At 46.5% G+C, this 19,316-nt stretch overlaps 1 protein-coding gene across 1 annotated transcript in view; it reads right to left on the reverse strand.

The window, feature by feature from the left end:
- Positions 1 to 452: 452 nt before the first annotated feature.
- FAM102A (family with sequence similarity 102 member A) overlaps positions 453 to 19,316 on the reverse strand; it is a 40,981-nt gene continuing 22,117 nt past the window's right edge. Inside the window, exons 2-11 of the mRNA XM_003757315.4 lie at positions 15,428 to 15,548; positions 15,095 to 15,124; positions 12,424 to 12,540; positions 10,512 to 10,558; positions 9,826 to 9,986; positions 6,963 to 7,067; positions 6,442 to 6,631; positions 5,811 to 5,932; positions 5,491 to 5,560; positions 453 to 4,165 (exon numbers count right to left, since the gene is read on the reverse strand). Coding sequence (XP_003757363.1) covers positions 4,120 to 4,165; positions 5,491 to 5,560; positions 5,811 to 5,932; positions 6,442 to 6,631; positions 6,963 to 7,067; positions 9,826 to 9,986; positions 10,512 to 10,558; positions 12,424 to 12,540; positions 15,095 to 15,124; positions 15,428 to 15,548 — 1,009 coding nt within the window. The 3' untranslated portion in view covers positions 453 to 4,119. The remainder of the gene's footprint in view (positions 4,166 to 5,490; positions 5,561 to 5,810; positions 5,933 to 6,441; positions 6,632 to 6,962; positions 7,068 to 9,825; positions 9,987 to 10,511; positions 10,559 to 12,423; positions 12,541 to 15,094; positions 15,125 to 15,427; positions 15,549 to 19,316) is intronic.

Genomic DNA, 19,316 nt, shown 5'->3' on the forward strand with positions numbered 1-19,316 from the left:
TCAGCCTAAAACCTATTGCTCAGTACCCACATGGCTCATAAAACAGAAAAAAACATAATACAGAAGCCAGATTCCCTGCAGACCCAGGACCAAGACAGAAAAGGAACCAGAGGCAGAAGGCTCATCCCAGAACAGGATCTCTCTTATACCAATTGCCCCTGAATGTGAATTCACCTCTAAGATACACCTGGACAGCAGGACTGGTTCTGTCCCAAGCCTAAAGATGTTTGGATGGAAAGGCAAGGCTAAACAGGTTCTGGAGGAGTCCAGTCTTCTGTCATTCCAGAATGGTTGAATCCTGGGTCAGCCCACTCACCCTAGCCTCTCCCATGGCTCTCTCTTCCTACTGGAAGGACGCCCAGATCAGCCAAAGCCAAAAACATCTCCTTAATGTCTTTAACACCAGGCTCTAAAATTCAGCATCCCCAGTAATATACCAAAGAACACCAAAAAAACAAAACCCCATCACTTTTAATTGGCCCCAAATCATAATGCCAATTTGACAAAGACTGAATTTCCCCTTACAATGTAGTTTTCTACAACAGGAACAAGATACAGAAATACAAATACCGTCGGTTGAATCAAAGATGGCAATGGTATTCCACAAGGGGAGGGGGGAAAATAGAGGAAAAAGAATTTAGCTCCCTGCCTCCCTCCCTCCTCCCATCCCATTTAAAAAAGATGGAGATCACTCCATCCCAGGAAACTGAGAATAACTGAAACCCAACTAGATACCTGACCCACGGTAGTTACTCATGGGATGGAACTCATGATTGAAAGGGAGTGGGAATGGGGTAAGGACTAGAACTTTTATTAACTCTTTTTTTAGATCTCTGAGTAAAAAAAGATAAAACTCTCACGGATTTCCAAACTTTTGCATAGACCTATCTCCTTTCCAAAAATATCTCTAATATAATCTCTCTATATATAGAATTTGAATCTAAAGCTTTGACAGCACTAGTTAGAACCACCGAGGTCCAGGTATCGAAAGGACACTACCCCAAGAGGAAAAATAAGGATAGGAAGTTGGAGAGGAAGGAATGGAATTATTTCACTAAAAACCTGAAAAGGACCAGTGCAGTTTTCACCTAATTTCCTTTTCCCTAACTACCAAATTCCCTCAAGTCCTCCTGGGGTCTGAAACTTTGTGTTTCCGTTTTCTCTTTTATGACTGTCTGGGCTCTTACTTTTCCCAGAAGGGTCATCAGGAGGAGGTCCAGCCCCAGACTGCTCTGAGTCTAAGGGACCTTTCCTATCGGACTCCCTTCATTCTACAGCTTTGGGACCAACAGAAGTAACCCCTGCTAAATAACCAGGGGATGGGAAGAAAGGAAGAGGGGCCCCGTCTGGAAGCTGCCAACTGAGAGAGGTAGAGGCGGGAGAGGCTGTTGGCAACAACAGGTTTAAGGGAGTTCTCCCAAAGGCATCAGCGTGCTCCCATCTGGCAGGACCCCTGGGCTTTCCCAGGAAGTGTGGAGGCCAGCTGCACACGCAAAAAAACAAATCAAAACATCAGAAATCCACAAATCCCTCCGCCCTCTTGATCAAGTTTTTTTTTTTTTTTTAAAGATCTTAGACCAAACTGTTGAAAGAAGAAAGGAATGTGAGGAGAAACAGGGCACTCCCCCCACTTAGGAACCTCCCACACTGACGGCTCCCAGTTAAAGTGCTAATCATTCACAAGAGGGGGGAGAGACAGCTCCTTCTGGTACCTTTCTGAACCTAGGACAATTCTATTCAACAAACCTTCAGTCCTAACTTGATAAGCAAGGTCCAATTTTTCTAAAAGGTTAGTTAAAAAACAAAAAAGAAAAATGAAAGAAATCAGCCTGGACCCATACCCTTCACCCCCTCCCCCCCAAGTCCACCCCAATAGGGTTCTAGAAACAAGGATATAGGACAAAAGATTGCAACTGGGTCCTCCTGGGACCAGAGGAAGGTAGGGTGGAGACTAGAGCCCAGCTCCATTCTCACTGCTCAGAAAAACCATTTTCCTCATATTCCCCACCTAAGAGAGGGCCAGCTCTCTGCAAACCCAGTCCTGACCAGACAGCCCCCCTGGGGAGCTGATCAGAATACTGGGAGCAAGGAAGAGAAGGAAGGAAACCAGGGAAATGATCTCTCTCTTTCCGGGAATAAAATAGCAAAAAAAAAAAAAAAAAAAAATTATCAACTTAAAAAATCAAAACCAAAACTCTCTCATCCCTCCCAAAATTAAACACCAGCCTGCTGGGTTTATTAAAAATTACGACTTGGCAATTGAAATTTTTCTTAAAAAAAAAAAAAGTTAAACCAGTGGTTTGAGTGAGGAGGTCACAGGCTCTGTATCTCCTGGCCTGGGCCTTTGCCTAGGGAGAGAAAAGTGCTAAGAACAGATGAGCTTTGGCAGTGACAGGAGGTGACCCCTAGACACCAGAGGCATGGACTGATGAAGGGGCTCTATCCTGCAGGGAGTCCGGCTCCAGGCCGACCAGGAACACACCCCTCTCATCCTGCCCATCCCTGCTGAGGCTGGGGAAGGCAGACCCTTCCTGATCACCAAGGAAGTGGGGTTACCTCTGGTTATTCCCAAAGGCTCTAGGGCCCACCAGGCCAGCCTTGCTGAAAGGAGATAAATCCTTTTCTCCTGTTTCTGAAGGAAAAGATGTACACCCTTCCTCCAACACCTCCTACCTCCAGGAGCTTGTGCACACTTCTCCCTCCCTCCCTATCCAACTTTTTTTCCCTTAATTTCTGTTATCTCAACTGCCTAAGACCCAGCCCCAAGCAGAGAGTACACCAGGACTTACAAGGTCACCTGTCACAGACCTACCCAGCAGGGCTGAAACAAAGTCAAAGTAGGTAGGAAGTCCAGGGGCAGTTAACCACTTGGGCAGTCTGCTCTCCTGCCATGGGTAGTCCTTCCCCACTCTGGACAGATGAGGGGAGGGGGGAAGGGGCTTAGCCGACCTGGCCAGCAGGCAGAAGCACAGGTTTCAGAAAGTGAAGGCTCAAGGCAATGGAGGAGGAGGGGGCTGGCAGAAGGATGTGTGCGCATTGCAGGGTGGGGAGAGGGATGGCCAACTGCCAACCCCTCTGAGGCTCTGCTAGGGAAATATGTGCAAAGTGCAGAGAGCCTCTGTGAGAAACAGAGGCAGGCAGATTCAAAAGGGAAGGAGGAAACTAAAGGGATAGCTTATAAGCTGAAAGTATGTGGTACAGGTCAGGACAAGCCAGGGATGGGGAAGGCAGGTCTAGCAAAGGCCACCTAGCAAGTCCATCTGTAGGGCCCCGAAGTCAGGGCTCCAGAGCTCCACAAAGATGAGCCAGGTTACAAATGGAAGAAAGGAGCTGCAGGGGAAAGCAGTCAAGGTCAGAACCACAGGAGAGCAGCAGGAGTCTCCAGTTTCTCTGGGAGGCCTGTCTCTTCTCCCCAGAGCAGCGTCAGTGGCAGGGGCAGAGATGCCTCCAAGGTGCAGCCGGAACCAGGGTGGCCAGGCCACAGGGAGGAAGACGGGGGCAGGAGAACCTTGCCTCCCCAGGAGTCAGAAGCACCAGCACTGCAGGACAGGACGAGGAGGTAGGCTGCTTTTGGGGAAGCATGCCCTCCCAATGTCATGCTCCCGAAGGCCACAAGCTTGCCCAGCAGCGGGCCTAAGTCCTGCAGTAGAAGTTAGCTCCCTAACCAGACTCTAGCTCTTCCCTTTGCCTTCCCAACTGGCAACCAGTCTGATAGTTTCCTATGATGAGGAAGGATCTGTTTATGGGGTGCTCTGGACTACAGAAGCACGGTTCCCCTGAAAGCTGGGCTGCTTTGGGGCTCTTGTGTGGCCGTCCGCTCTTTAGTGGTTTAGAGAATATTCACAGTGGTACAATCAGACCGCAGCCAGAATCCTGGGAAATACTCTTAAGAACCCCACGTGATGAGATGGGTCAGCTCTGGGCAGAAGGATAGAGTGGCAGATGGAGGATAGATGAGGAGACGCCCCAATGCCAGCTTGGGGCAGCCCGGCCTTGGGACTGGTCCGGAGTGCAAAAATCAGAGGAGAGTTGACAGAAGAGAAATGGGTGGAGAAGCGGTTCCTGGAAAAAGAAGGGACCCTCCTTTCTGGAATGACTCGGGTCAGAAGATCATGGTGGTCAATGGCTTTCAATCACTACAGGCTCAAAAACTCCAGAAGAGACTCTGTGGGAGGGAAGCAGAGAAAAATTGTTGAGAAACTCATCAGATCCAAAGGTTGTGTCAGGGACATCTAAGAAAGGCTGATCTGGGTAGGCAGTCATCGAGAGGTCGTGATGATTAGGACAAGAGCCTTGCAGGCAGCGACAAGCTTGTGCCCCCTGCACCGGGGCCTCACACAACCTAGAGGCTTCATCAGTGTTGGCCCATCGACAAGGACCTTCTTTTCTCAGTTTCTCCTTTCTCGGTTTCCCCACAGGTAAGAATGAGGGATATTGGGCTAAATGATCTCCAAGGTCCTTCCTGCCCTAAAGCCCAAGAGGCAGACAGCACAGGGGGCAGATCCCTGGTTTAAAGCTGGGAGGACCTGATTTGAGATCCAAATTAAGTGCCTGCCCTGGCAGCTTTGCATCAAAGTCCATAAAATGAGGCCATAATACTTGTACTGCTTGACCTCGGGGTTTTTATGAGAAAAGCCCTTTGTAAGACTTAAAAGCCCTGCAGCTTGGCTCTCCATTCCTGTTTCTAAGAGCTTAAATCAGCTTAGAGGGTTGCAGTTCCAGCTCTGACCAGCAGAGGATAACTAGGGCCTTCCCAGACCCATTACTACCCTCCCACCATCCATGGTGGCTGGCCCTGGCCACAGATTCAGGGCTACCTGGGACTTTGAAATGTCATCCAGTATAACTCCCTAATTTCACAAGTGGGAAACTGAGTCAAGATTGAAACCAGGCCTTTTTGACCCTAAATCTAGCTTGTGTTCTCTTTTGACTCCAAAACACTACTTATTTTGCAGCAAATAGTTTTGTTCATCTGGAGAAATAAATGCCAAATAACCTGTTATAGGTCTCATTTCTATTTCCATGTCCCTAAGATCCATTTTGCCAGAATTATTCTTAAACCATGAAAAAAGATTTTAGAATCTACGCTGGTGACTTCTCTCATACCCTGCGACTGAGTCCTTCCTGCAGTCTAACCTCAAGTCCTTCCACTGCTAAGCCTGGTGCTTTTCTTCATCTGGCCTAAAGCAGTAGCTCCCCACACCCACCCACCTCTCTCCCTCCATACCCCTAGACCTTTGGACTATTGGTTTATGTACCTCTGGAAGGTCTTTTGCTATAGGGCCAGCCCAAACCAGAGCACCTGAAAGCTTATTAAGGGATTTTGCCCAGTGGATTCATAGCTTTTACAGTTAAATTAATCAATTTCTCTGGCAGGTCCTTTCACCCCAGTTACCTCACTCTCCCCTCCCCAGTGAAAGAAACCTATTACTGGTCTGCCTAACTGATTAGTACTTGGCACAAAGCCTGGGGAATAAGAAGCCACAGTACCTGGTTGCCAGCTGAATACCACTCAAGGTGGTGGTCCCGTCCCTGCTCACAAATAACCTCAGGTTACTGTCTGTGGGGGGGAAAGGGCAGGTCAGGATGAGAGGATCCTTTCCAAAGGGAGCCTGCCTATTCATCCCATCCCAGCTCTCCCATCCCATCCCATCCCACCTCACCAAAGAGAAGGTGCTCAGGCAATAGCCCTAGCGGTAGTTAGGCAGGCAGGAGCTGCTGTTATTCACACCCCAACCCAGACCAGGGTGAAGGCCAAAGTTGGGCAGGGCGACCCCTCCCCCCCAACCCCTCCCCGAAGGATAACTCACCCTCGTTGTTGCTGACATCCGTAAAGTCTTGGCTCTGCATGATCTTCTCCACAATGTCGTCTGCATCGATTCTCGTGTCATCTACCCACGTAGGGTGGCTTTCCACTGAATCCTTCTTCCTCCTTGGGGGGGAATCATGGAACAGAACACCAGTAAAGCCAGCCGGGAGAGCTCAGCGAGCCCTGCCGATGCTCGTCTCTTTTAAGAATAGCACGGACTGGGGATTGATGGGTCTGGGGCATCCCCCTTTGGTGCCCCAAGTCCTTCCCAGGAGACACTCAAGTCCTGGGGTGGGGGGGTGGGGGGGAGTTCTTGCCTGACGTCATGCGGCACATCTAGGCTTCAGGCGGGGTCCTCCGGGCTCAAGCTCCATCTTCCCTCCCAACCCCCTCGGCATTGGGAGGCCTCCGCCACAGCGCTGACCGCTTCTGGCCACACCTGCGACAGTGCTGCCCTAAATAACCCCAGGTGGCTCAGCACCAACTACCATGCTCCCCCTGGGTCAGCTCCTGCTGCTCCTGCATGTGTGACCTGGGGGGCTGTGACCCATCCAGGCCCAGAACCTGACTCCCCTCCCCACTCTCTGGGAAGAGGCTCCCTGCCCCTCTCCACCTGGGTCAGGGTGCCCTACCTGAAGGAGCGCTCGCTCAGGTGCAGAGGTCGGGGTGGTCGGGGGGGCTTTTCTGGTTTGTGCTCCCTCTCGCCCTCGGGGCACTCCACCGTCATGCTGAGGCCGCCCGAGGCACTGCTGCTGGTAGACGTGTTTCTTCGGTGAGTCAGGTCGGACAGGCTGGAGGAGCGGGAGTGTTCGGTGCTGTAGCCTGCGAGTAGGGCACAGGCATGAGGGGGGGGGGGGGCAGGACAGGGGCCCCCCATGGCCACGCCAAGGAGGGGACGCCGCGGCTGGTGGCAGACATAACAGGAAACCATCAGGTCTCTCCTAAACTTAAGGAAGTGGGTAGAAGGGCTGGGTGCCAACTTTGAATCCGATTCTCAAATCCGTGTGACACAGGAGAATAAAAGCAGCACAGGCTGGTAGGCCAGGGGCTGGCCCCGGAGCAGGAGCACCAGGCTTCCAGCGCCACGGGCCCAGAGCAGGCACCCCACAGGGAGGCACATGCACTCAGAGTCCTGGGGACTAGGATTACTTACCAGAGATCTTGGACTGCTGGCTGGCGTAGCTGGAGTTACGGGAATGGCCAGAGTGGAACACTTCCTCTGGGCTTGACAAGTTCTGGTCTGGCTCTTCAGGAACCCCTGGGAAAAAATCATTGCACTTCATCAAGAGAGAAAGAGACAGAGAAAAAGAGACAGAGAAACATACATACACACATACACACTGTCTCTGTTTCTTCATTCTTGTTTTTATTTCTGTCTTCCATGTCTGTGTCTATCTCTGTCCTCTCTTTATCTCCCTCTGTCTTTATCTCTGTCTATCTCTATTTTTCCCTTTCTCAGAAGAAGGGTCCTGCTCCCTACTACCACATGTTCAAGGGTCCATATTCACCACAGTCAGAGGGACTAGGGACTCCAGGCTCCTATCTAATCATTCTGGGAAATAGGTAGCCCTGAGCAATGTAACAAAGACCAGGGAGCTGAAAAGGCTTTTTCCTAACAGAACAAAAAAACCCTTTATCTAAAATTTGAAGTATGCTAAAAATCAAGACTCTCCAGCCCTACTGCACAAACAGAGTGTGAAGGGCACCGAGTTTGTTTCTCTGGGGTCACTGAGTCAGGAGAGCCAAGATCAGCACTTCCCAGGGTCTGGTCCCCCGGCCTTGCTCTCTTTATCTACTCTACCTCTGGAGGTCAGAAAATGCAGTCCCAAGGGGAGATCTGGGAAGGAAGCAGTGAGAGGACATTAGAAAGAATTTTCTATGGGAAAAAGTCAGGGGTTATTTTAGGGGAAAAGAACAGAAAAGAGCTAATAGAAAGGTTAAAACAAGGAAGAAAAACAAGTCTAGAAAGGAAGGAATAGATAAGTCTAAGCAAACAGCCTCTCTGGCTAAGGCGTGTGTTGTAATACTAAGAGCAGCTCATATTTAGATAGTATTTTTACATATAATGCCATCGTTTATTTAGCACTTTGAGGACTGCAAAGCACTGCACATTTTCTCATTCAATCTCCAACACCTACCCTAGGAGGAAGATGCTATTATTCCTCCATTTTACAGCTAAGGACGCTAAGTATACACCTGCCTGGGATCACAGAGCTAGGATGACTCGGAGCCTGGCTATAACTGTGGTTTTCTTGGCTCCAGGCAAATGCTCTCCACTGCTTCTCACATTTAACATGATGGGGGACGGGGGAGCTGCAGGTGCTCCTCATGGATGTTTCCTCTCTCCATATCCCGCCTCCTAATTCCCCTCCTAAGATCCAGGAGACAGTCTTTCTGCAGTGTCTCTTTCCCCAGCCCAATTGTAACCAGCTCCAACTAGCTCAAGATTGATTAACCAGAGGGACACATGTAGCTTCTCTCTGGGAACGGCAGCTTCTGAAAACCTCAGAATAAGGGTAGAGGAGCTGCATACTTGAACAGGCCAGTTCCTTACAAACTTATGAACTGGCTTCTGAGCCGAACCAGGCCTGGCCAAGGGCAGGAACCCAGTGGGTCTACTGAGGGAGCAGTTTCAGTTCCTAGAGCTTGAGGCACAAAATGGATAGGGACAAGAAGGATCTGATTATCTTGACTCTTGAAGGCAGCATCTGCAAAGTTTTATCAAAGGACAAAGGGGGAGGTTAGCAACCACTTCACATATTCTTATTGAAATGGATTCACTCTGGGAGGCCTATGGCTCCAGAGCCTAAATATCAATAGGGGCCAACATGAACAGGGTCAGGCCAGAACAACTCCCCCCTACTGCTGACTAGCTCCTAAGTGTTTATGGTCTTCTCCAGTCACTGTCACATTATCAACATTCTAATCATTTGTCTTGGTCTTACATATGCTAACACTCCAAGGAATGTATTTTATTTGTTCATTCCCTACATTTTAAATTGCTGGGGCAGAAACAAAATTCAGATAACATTAGTTCCCTTTCCTCATAGACCTCAAGCTAACAGAAACAATTCCATCTATGATATTTATGTGCAAAACTAAGTGCTGTAATTACATTCCTGGGGAATCAGGAAAGGTTTCATGGATTTTAAGTCAGGCTTGAAAGGTTGGGTATGTTTTTGTTTTGTTTTGTTTTGTTTTTGCAGAAGTGAGAGACTACGGCTGAGGAATACATTGTCAAACAGGTTGGTTTTGCCAAGTTGTTTTTCTTCCTTTTCTAGTTTTTTGTATTTTGGGTTTTTTTGTTGTTGTTGTATTATAAAAAAAGATGATGCACTAGATAAGAGATGGGGAAAGTATAATATTCAGAATAAAAATTGTATAAAAATTTTTTAACTAAAACTGAGACTGGAAGTCAACAAATAAGAGAAGGCATTATAGAAACAAGAAATAGCCTGAACAAAAACACAGAGGAGTGAATGAAGCCTGTTGGGCCAAAGAGTAAATCAGATTGGCTAGGGAATTATACAGTACCTAGAAAAGAAGAATATAAGACTGGAAAAGCAGGATGGCACCAGGCTGTTGAAAGCCTTGAACGCTAGGCAAAGATGATATCTGAACTTTAAGCAGGTAAAAAGCCATGGAAGGAACCGAGAAATTTCAGATTCTCAACTGCACACGATTTTGATAGCCCGGAGTGTTTACCTATCTTTGTATGTCACCCTAACACAAGGCTCTGGGAAGAGAAGTCATTTAATGTCTGTGAAACTGAATTAATACAGTGTTTGGTATATAATACAGTAGGAATTGATTAAATTTTTCTTCCAATAACCCAACCCAACACATGTCCAAAGTCACCAGCTTTCCTCTGTAGAACAAAGGTTCTCCTTCTCTTCTAGAACGCTCATGACAAGCATCTCATCTGACATTTAAAAAAGGCAGTCCCCAAGTAGGTCAATCAGTTGCCAGAGATCTCACAGCCTTTGCTCACAAAAAGGAGAGGGCTAGATTTGTACCTGATCCAAGGATGGTGGGTCTCGCCTTGGTCTGCCGGGACCCTGTGAGGGTGGCAGAGCCACTGGCCAGACTGCTGCTGCACGTACCCTCGCCCTTACAGGTCAACTGCAGAGATGTGTCCTGGCTGGGGATGATGATGGACTTGGCTGTGGAAGGGGGCCTGTAAGGCAAGAGCTGGTGAGCACTAGTACCCCTCTGCCACTTCAGCTAACCCATGGCTCTGTAAATCTTAACTTGAAGGCATTCCCCCAGGGAACATTTAAACTAGAAAACAGTCAAAGGACAAGTAGAAAGAAACATCTAATTTCTAGTTTCTCTGCAGAATCCTAGATTTTTATAAGCCAAGGTGGCTAATCAAAACTGAGAATATATAACCTCCTCTCAGTTCCATTTTCTAATTCTTCCAAAAAGAAGTAGAATGAATGAATGAATGCATAAAAAAGCATTCATTAAGTCTTCACTATAGGCCAAGCACTGTGTTAAACACTAGAGATACAAATAGAAAAATAAGAACATGTAGGCTCTTATCTTTTAATCTAAGCCCCCAACACTTTCTCCTTTTCCTAGTCTGAACATTCTCAAAAGTCAACACCTTGGCCACTGACCCAGATTCTTCCATTCCTCACTTCAACATTTTATCCACCAGAATGTAAGACATGACACCAGTGAAGGGTTAAAAACTCACGTCTTAAAGCAAGGGTCTCCGGAGAGCAAGGACATTCCAATGGTGACCTGTTAGAGAAAATGAGAAAACATCAAAATCAGAGAGAGGGAAGAGGGACATTATGGAAAACATACTAGACCAAGTCTTAAGACCTGCAAGTGAATCCTTATTCAGACAGTTACTAGTTGAATGACTATGGATAAATTTATTTCACTGAGGCAGTGGTACAATGAGTGTTCAAATACCATCTCAGTCAATTATTGGTTGTGTGAGCATGGTAAAGTCACTTCATCTCTTTCAGCCTTGGTTTGCTCATCTGTAAAATGGTGGGTAATAATAGCAGCTATACCATAGAAGGGTTTGGATCAAATCTAGCAACATGCACTGTGCTCTCCAAACCCTAAAGGCACTATATGTGAATACTATCATTATTATTTCCTTCTGAGATCTAGTTTCTTAAAGACGACCTAACATTTTGAATATTAATTTACATCTATAATTGTGTGATGGTTACAAACATTTTCCTAATGCTTAGGCTTCATATTTATTAATCAATTTATTAAGTACTACTAACAATAATAATTTGAATTTCTTCTTATTAACCTAAAGTACTATTAATCAATAGTAATCTAGGCAAAGACCTATAAGTTTCAAGTCTAAATTATACTCTAAACCAAGAGTTCTTAATATGATGTCTATGAACTTGGTTTCTAATAAATATTTTGAAAAATATTTCATTATGATTGGTTTCCTTTGTTATCACAAATACTTGTGCATTTAAGGACACTGCTAGAGAAAGGATCAGAAGAAAGCCTCACTAGATTTTTAAAGGATTCCATTACAGAGAAAGGTTAGGAGCCCCTGCTTTTGACCATGAGCTAGAACGCTGCAGCTGCCATCCCTCACCTCATTGAAATGTTCCACTAGAGTAGTCCTGTTTGCCAGGTTTAGTTTCTTTAGTCCTGAAATACATGAGCTCTGTTTCTGTCTGTAGTCCTAAACACACAGAATACTGAAAGTCTGGTTCTCTATTTTCGGATTTCTTTTTACTATCTACTTTTTCCTTCCTCTTAACACAAATTTCCTCAGTTCAAAACAAAGATCAAACCTCCCTCTCCACATCAGGTTTTCTGAACCCAAATGCTGACAGCAGGGCCCAAATCGTAGATAGGCCCCAACACTGAGAATTCTTCTTTTCCTGGTAGGCTGCTAGCTGTCTAATGTTGGCAGCCAGCGCTGCCAGCTAGCTCCCTACTCCCACACATCCCCCAGACTCTCCCGAGAGATAAACATGCTCATATTTTATCTGTTCAAGGAGGATGTTGTTGGGACCAGATTGTTTTCTTAAGCAGATGAATGGGTGTGGATAGCAAGAAGGAACTGGGCTCCTCTGGAGGAGGAAGCCCTTCATGTCCCTCTCTCCTGGGAAAGGCAGCAAAGACAACAGAGTTCAGAGGAAGCTGCCTCCCCTAAAAACCTGGCACGTGGCTGAGCCAGGGAGAGATGAGTGTGTGGATAGAGACTGGGGACTGCCAGCCTTCAAAACCATCACTCACTGCAGGAGGGGGTGGAATGCATCACAGTTTATGGAAGATAAATGGAAAAATAAGATTTTTCTTTCATTTTATCCCTAAGATACCACCCAAGGAAGTAAAAGGGTTAGGGAAAAATCCTTTGAAAGACTAACTTAACCTCTATCGTGGCTCCCCCATTAACCTCTATCGTGGTTCCCCCATATGTGAAATAATGGGAGATAAATCTGCTCATCTCCAAAGGTTTCTTCTAGCTCCAAATCTATGCTCTCTGAGGTGCTTTGTGGCTCCCATGTTATGTGGCTCTAGTTTGACTTTTTCATCACCGTATCAGCTGCTGGAAGTGAGGGAGGTAGGCAGACAGAAAGGGAAGAACCTGGCCTTCCTGTCACTGGAGATACCTTTAAGATGGAGTTGTCCTGCCGGGTGTTCTTGGTATCATATCCTTCTAACAAACAGCATCGGACAGTGGAACCAGAGCCAGCAAATTCAGCGAGATTCAGGTCAGCAAATCCTAGCTAAAAGGGAGGAAGGGGGTGGGGAAAGGAGAAGGGGGAGATGTGGGGGTGGGGGAGGAATGAAATGGTTAGTCAATGAAGGAAGAGGCAGGCCTCTGGGAAAAAGATAAGGAAGGAGCAGACTGACACTGCCGTCAGTGAGTGGGAAGCAGACAATCTGGCCACCTGGGCTCTGGACGGCTAACCTGGAAGGCTGGAGAAAGGGGAAGTGCCAATTCTGAGCCGGCCAGGAGAGTGTTAAACTGCCCTGGGGCTGTTGCATAACCAAGAACAGGGAAGGCACTAGGTCAATGATGTGAAAAAAACAGAATCACACATCCACATCACATAATAAGGCCCTCTTTGTCCTCAGTCTTCCCAGCATGCACCCTGGCCTTCAACGCCAAGAGATGAAAGGCTATTGTTGTTGATGAAACTGACACATTGTTCCCTGGAAACAAGGATTTGGGTCTGTCAGAAACTGCCAGTAGGAGCAGAAGCAGCTACTGGGTTTGGGAGCAGGGGACTCGGGCAAAGAAAGAATCAGTTTTAAGCCTGAAGGCCCCAGAGATTTCTGGCGGACATACCTGGGAACTCACTACCTCTCCCACATACATACCCCCCTGAAAGAAATGAGAGTCAGAGGGAAAAAAATATTCACTGGAGAAAAGACAGGGAAGAAAGTAAGTTTAAATGTTTCCAATAGGTTATCCTCACAACCAACCTTATAACCAGGCAAGAGTTCATTAGTAAAGGACAAGTGGCTATAGCAAGAAGGATCAAAGTGCTAATACCCAGAGTCCTCTGCTGGTCTGGTCTTCAAGGCCTTTCTTAGAACTCTGGGGGAAATTCTAACGTGTCGGAGGAAACTAAAGTGGGGGAAGAAGGGCACAACTCCTCCTCCCTCGAGCAGCCACTGAGAGATGGCATCTCAAGATAAATACAACCAATTTAAGAGATTAAAGAAAAAGGGAGTTAAAAGGAAAAGGGCTGTTAGTGCTCTAGAAGCATGGGAAAAACCCAAGCTGAAAAAAATCTCCTCGAGTCAAAACAATGTAATTTCCCTTCATCAAGCAGCTCAATGATGGGCATTCTGAATTTGTGCCCATCTGTGATGAGGCAGGGTAGTACCAGCTGAATCTATACTCTTAGGGAGGAATCTGGAGAATGGTTTTTATGTGGATGCCCGGTTTCCCATTTTAGTCAGGAGAAGGTGAGTGAATTCTGGAGTTTCAAAAGGTTTAGTCAAGTAACGCCTTGGATTGCATTGAAAACTGAGTCTTTTTTAGAGCCCACACACATTCTGAGTTAGGTAGATAGTGGGTGGGGTCTCCAAATCGAAAGGCTCTCCAGAAGCTAGACACATTTAAATGAATTAGCTTAGTACCATAAAGAAAAAAATGCAAATAGCCCAGTATTTGAAGCATTTTTCATCAATTCCTGAGAATAATTCAATGCCAAAGGTGGCACTCACCTTGACTACTGCCAGTGAGTATGGATCCTCAATCTAAGGCACTGGAGGTCCTGTATCCTCCTTGTTGCCCTGTTCTGATCAAGCACTGTTCTCTTTAGGGGTTCAGGTACCAATGCTATGCTGAGCCACTTCCCAAAGGAGAAAGCCTGGTTGTAGGGACTGTCAAAGAGGTGTCAGGAGGAAGTGTCCCTTGTGAACGCATCTTCACCTGGCCAGGTTTCAGGGACCACCATTCCCAATGACAGCAGAGATCAGGCAGAGAGTTGGCCCCCACCCCACCATTCTTCCTGACCTCCGACTGGTAATCAGCAGAACGGGCTGCCTATCTAAATGAAGGATGTACCCTGGGCAGCACCATCTCAATTCAGAGTCCAGAAGAGAGGATCAAAGTCAGAGCCATTCCCCTCTCTTCTTCTGGCCCTGCCAATTCCCCTCAGGCAAGCTACAGATGACTCAAATGGAGACTGGAATAATGGGGATACCAGATCTGGTCCTATCTGGCACTTCCAGAAAGTGTCACCCACGTTGTCTCTGGAGTCACAAGGAGTGAGAATAAAGATATCCCCCTCTGTTAGGAGAGAGTCTCCATCTTTACTTAGGAGAGGCAGCAGGATTTGTGTACACCAAGGAGAATTTAAGTTCTTACACATAAAAGGGCAGTTGGAGGGCACCATAATGCACCAAGTGTCAGTTGGGAATCAGATGACTCAATCCTAGGTTAAAGTCTGGCCTGAGACCTGGCTGTGTGACCTTGGGTAAGCCACTTAACCTGGTTTGCCTCAGTTTCCTCATCTGTAAAATTGAGCTGGCAAAGGAAATGGCGAACCACTCCAGTAATTTGCTAAGAAAATCCCAAATGGGGTCACAAGGAGTTAGATATGACTGAAAACTACTGAACAACAACAATAAATTAAAAAGTAGGGAAATTGAGAACCTTCTAATGCTTTTCCAAAAGAAGATGAGGAGGGAAGACAGGGGTTTAGGAAAAAACAGAGTTAATCTGGGATATTCAGGGACAAGAAAGCAGGATATCTTTCTTTTTCCCTAGTATTTCTTTCTCTGGGAAGCCATACCCTGGGATACTGTTTTATAAGTACTTACCTTGGAATAGGCCTTCCCACCTTTCAGCTCCTATAGAAAGAGAAGTTATGTCAGCAGGATTATTCAAGCAATGAAAGTACCTGTCACTCACTCCTCTGTCTCCCAGACCCCCACCCAGAGGCTTACCATCCCCAACTGAATTACCCTCAGAAACATCTCTGAGATCAATAAAGGCCTGAGCTGGGCTTCCTGGATCAATCTAAAAAATCTAAGGTCCAGAATCACAGTGGATTTAGGGCATAATTTCAGCCAGAACCTACAAACTAACTTTTTAAAAACCATTGGCTGCCCCTTCACAGGCACTGCCCCTGCCTCCTATACAAACCAGCTCACCTTTCGGACAGACACTCTGCAGATGCAGGGATCCAGAAGGCCAGTGGCCGGATTAGCACTCATTTTACACACAAAGGTAAACTTTTTCCTCCATCGGACACAGTTCTCTTGCACTTCCTCCCTAAGGGTGAAAAGAGCATGGGTAAATTTAGCCTGGTTTAGGAACAGGACATTTTATTAATTTATTAATTCAATGTATTTATCAATTCAAGGAAATAACAACAGCTCATATTCAAAGAGTATTCTAAGTTCTACAAAGTGTTTTACACACATAAAACCTCTTTGGTCCTCACAACAACGTAGGAAGATAGGTGCTATTATTATTCCCATTTTACAGATAAAGAAACTTCAGCTGAGACAGATAAAGTGACTTTACTCAGGGTCACCCAGGTGATGAGTATCTGAGACAGCATTAGACTTCAGGTCTGAGTCCAAGACTCGTTGGGCTGGTCTGAAAGCCAAGCCCCATCTTCTCATTTGTCCATCAGAACTCTTCAGCAGGGTGCGGTGATAGCTTAGAAAGCCAAAGGCAGAGAAAATCAGCTCCATTTTAGCTGTCAGGGAGTTTATTTCCTGACTGCTGGAAACTCAGAGAGGGTGTGGGAGTAGGGCGGAGGGTGTATGGGGAGATGGCAGGGGAGGCTGATGGAATAATCTCCAGAACAGTCTCTGAGCGGAGTGCAGTGGGATCCGGGGGTGGGATACATGCAGGGAGAAGGCTAGGTGGGTAGATTGAAAGGGGGGTGGCGATGTGAGAACAAGTACATGCCCAGGTCTGGGAAGCACCTCGCAGGGTGCACCATGTGCACCCTGAGAGAAGGTGCTGGATCTGCCGAGAGGCAGGAGCAAGCACGCCTAGCCCAAATACGCTCACCTCACCCAGAAAGGGTTCTCATCTTGGAGCTCCACATGGTCCTGACTGGCCATGCTCAGAGAGGGACGCCCCATGAATCCCAACAGCCATGGACTAGGGGACGGTTATCTCTAGGATCATCCAACACAACAGGAAAGGGAAGAGAAGTTAGGGTGGAGGGACAGGGGGCAGTTGAGAAAATGACAGCCTCCACCCCAGACAGGGAGTCCAGGTTACCAGCTGGGTCACAGGGAGAAAAGAAGATAAGCCTCCACTATGGGATGATCTTGTAGATAACTGAATCAAATGATTCACCAGAACCTTTTTTCCAGCAGCTTGTTTTTAGGTTAGGAGATGTCTGGGATGGAAATCCAATGATCCTTAGGGAGCCTATGGGAATCCTAAGAAATACTCAAAACCAGTACTTCTCAAGTCACATCAGCTTAAATAAAGTTAAGGATAAAAGGACCCTTGGCACAATGCCATCTTAGAAAACAATCCTCTAGGAGCATACCTGGGAGGCAATGTAGCTCAAGGACATTCCCAGAGGGCTCAAGAAGTACCCCAAGATTTTAAGATTCATTTTATGACCTCATCTTCTCTGGGCTGTAGGGTCCCTTTTGTAAACTGGGGATTTGTATGTAATACCCTCCCTTCCCACCCATTTTTCCCATTTCTTTAAGTTAGTATTGTAGAAAAAGAAGCAGTTTTGAAAGCACTTCAAGGCTCTGGAAAACTCCAGGGCATCATAATTAGTTTCATAGCTATAGCCCCTAGGCCCAGTATGGAGAAAGCCCTACAAGGCCTAATCCTCCAGAACCAGATGCTAATCCCCTCTCCATCTCTGACTATGAGCCTGGAAGCTCTCTGTGCCTCTACTTCTCCGGGAAACTGGCATGTAGAATCTCCGATTATAAACCAGTTGGGGAGTGACTCAGAAATTCTCATCCCCTGATGAGTCACACAAATACCAGCCCATCCAAGTCCCCCATTTCCAGTGCTTTTCTTCTGAGATGGTCTCCCACCTACCACAGGACATCCATCTTTTATGTATGTGATCATTTGCCCGTGGTCTCCCACATGGCAGGACTGTATTTTTGTCTTTCTTTATACCTCCCCCCCCCCCAGCATCTAATGCAGGACCTGGCATATGGTAAATGTTTTAACACATACTTGCTGACTAATTGGGGACTGTCTTTTTCAACTATTCTGAACAAATGATGGCTTAGCTCTTGAAATCAGAATTAGAGCTAGAAGAGACTCAAGAGGCAACTAAATTCAATCCTCTTATTTTTACGGGTGTAGAAACTGAAGCTGTGAGAATAATCGGCTTTATTCAGCCAGGATGATGAAACTTGAACCTGGTTCTTCCTGATTCCAAGCCCAACACTTCTATCCACAATTCTGGGTCAATCCATAATCACCACTTCCTTTCTGCAGCTTTCTCTGATCAACTCCGCCCACAGAGTGCACCCCACCCACCCCTCCCTCACTTTGTCTCGGCTCTGGCAGGGTTTCCCAGAGTTTCACTATCACATACATACCCATTTTTTGGGAAATGGCCTGCCTGCTAAACTAAGCTATTAACAGACAGGCTGTTTCCCTCAGGCTGAATTCCCCAGCAAAGGGAAGGTCTTCAATAGAGTGGGAGGTGATCTAGGAGGAAGACAGTGGGAGGGGAGGGAGGGGAGGCAGGGGAGGCCTTGTCTGGTTGTCACTGAATTATTACAGGGAATCAGCCTGAAAGAAATCTCAGCTGTGGAGTGATTTTACAAAGGAGAAAATGAGGCCTGAGGAAGTGTCATTCAGGGCAGCGCTGGACTGTTCTTCATAGTCTTTGTCCAACAGAGCTACACGGTCACCCATATAAAGAAGCAAATGGCAGACTCAAACTCAGATCCCCTCACTCCAAATTTAGTACCCTTTCTATTTGTCTACTTTCTTAGCACATCTAGGTGGTATGGTACTGAACTGAATACTGGACTGAACTGAATACAAATTTAGGCTGATATTGATTAGCTATGTGACCCTGGGCAAGTCACTTAACCCTCATTACCTCAGTTTCCTCATCTGTAAAATAAAGAGAAAGAAATGGCAAATCGCCTCAATATCTTTGCCACCAAAATTCCCAAAGGGGTCACAAAGAGTAGGTCACAACTGAACAACCCTTTGTCTTAGCAAGACATACGATGCCTCTTTATTTTCTTATCACACAGTATTCTGAACTTCATTATCAATGATTTTTCAAAATGCCTCCAACAACCTGTTCTTTCCAATCTCTAGAATTTTTCCCCATCTCCTCCAGTCTCCTACTTCTGGATTCACAAGATGCAGAAACTGAACTCCAGAAAACAATGGTTTTAAGAACAACCAATGGGGACCCACAGCTCAGCTCTGTGTAGGTAAGGAGTTTGGAAGCAATCAAACACTGTTCCAAGGCTGCAGATGGATTATCTCGTGTTGAGACTGGAACCTGAGACTATTCAAAATTTAGCTGTCCCACCTGCCCTTCCCTCTTCCCCATCCTACCAACCTGGGCCTCCCCACTAGAGAGTCAGATGACAGACTCCAAAAGACTTAAATGGATCCTTAAGTCAGACATGCTGGAACACCCAAAAGAGATTAGTTACTTGGTTAACAAAAGACTTAACAGAATTGTGTTTTTCTTCTTCTTTGTGAAGGACTAGCTTTGGGTTGAATGCAGGTAAGGTGGTGACCTAGGCTTGATTCAAATCTCTCCAGCCAGGGCTGATCCGATTAAAGCACATTAATTCAAGGCATGAGGGTCCCCCAGGCTCAGGTAACAGTCTCTTTCTCTCTTTCCTTTATAGGAAAATGAACCCAAATCATTGTACAGATTTTGCCCATTATGCAACAAGCAGGTTGTTTGTTGGCTTAGCACTGTAACTTCCTTCCCATTTTCACCAAGCTGATAAACACTCATTTATCACCACTCCCCTGGGAAGGAGATAGCATACCATCTCTATTTTTCCAAAAGGTCACGGAGCTAGGCCACATAGGCTCGAGCACAATTAC

Source organism: Sarcophilus harrisii, chromosome 2 (assembly GCF_902635505.1).
Source record: "Sarcophilus harrisii chromosome 2, mSarHar1.11, whole genome shotgun sequence".
Lineage (NCBI taxonomy): Eukaryota > Metazoa > Chordata > Mammalia > Dasyuromorphia > Dasyuridae > Sarcophilus > Sarcophilus harrisii.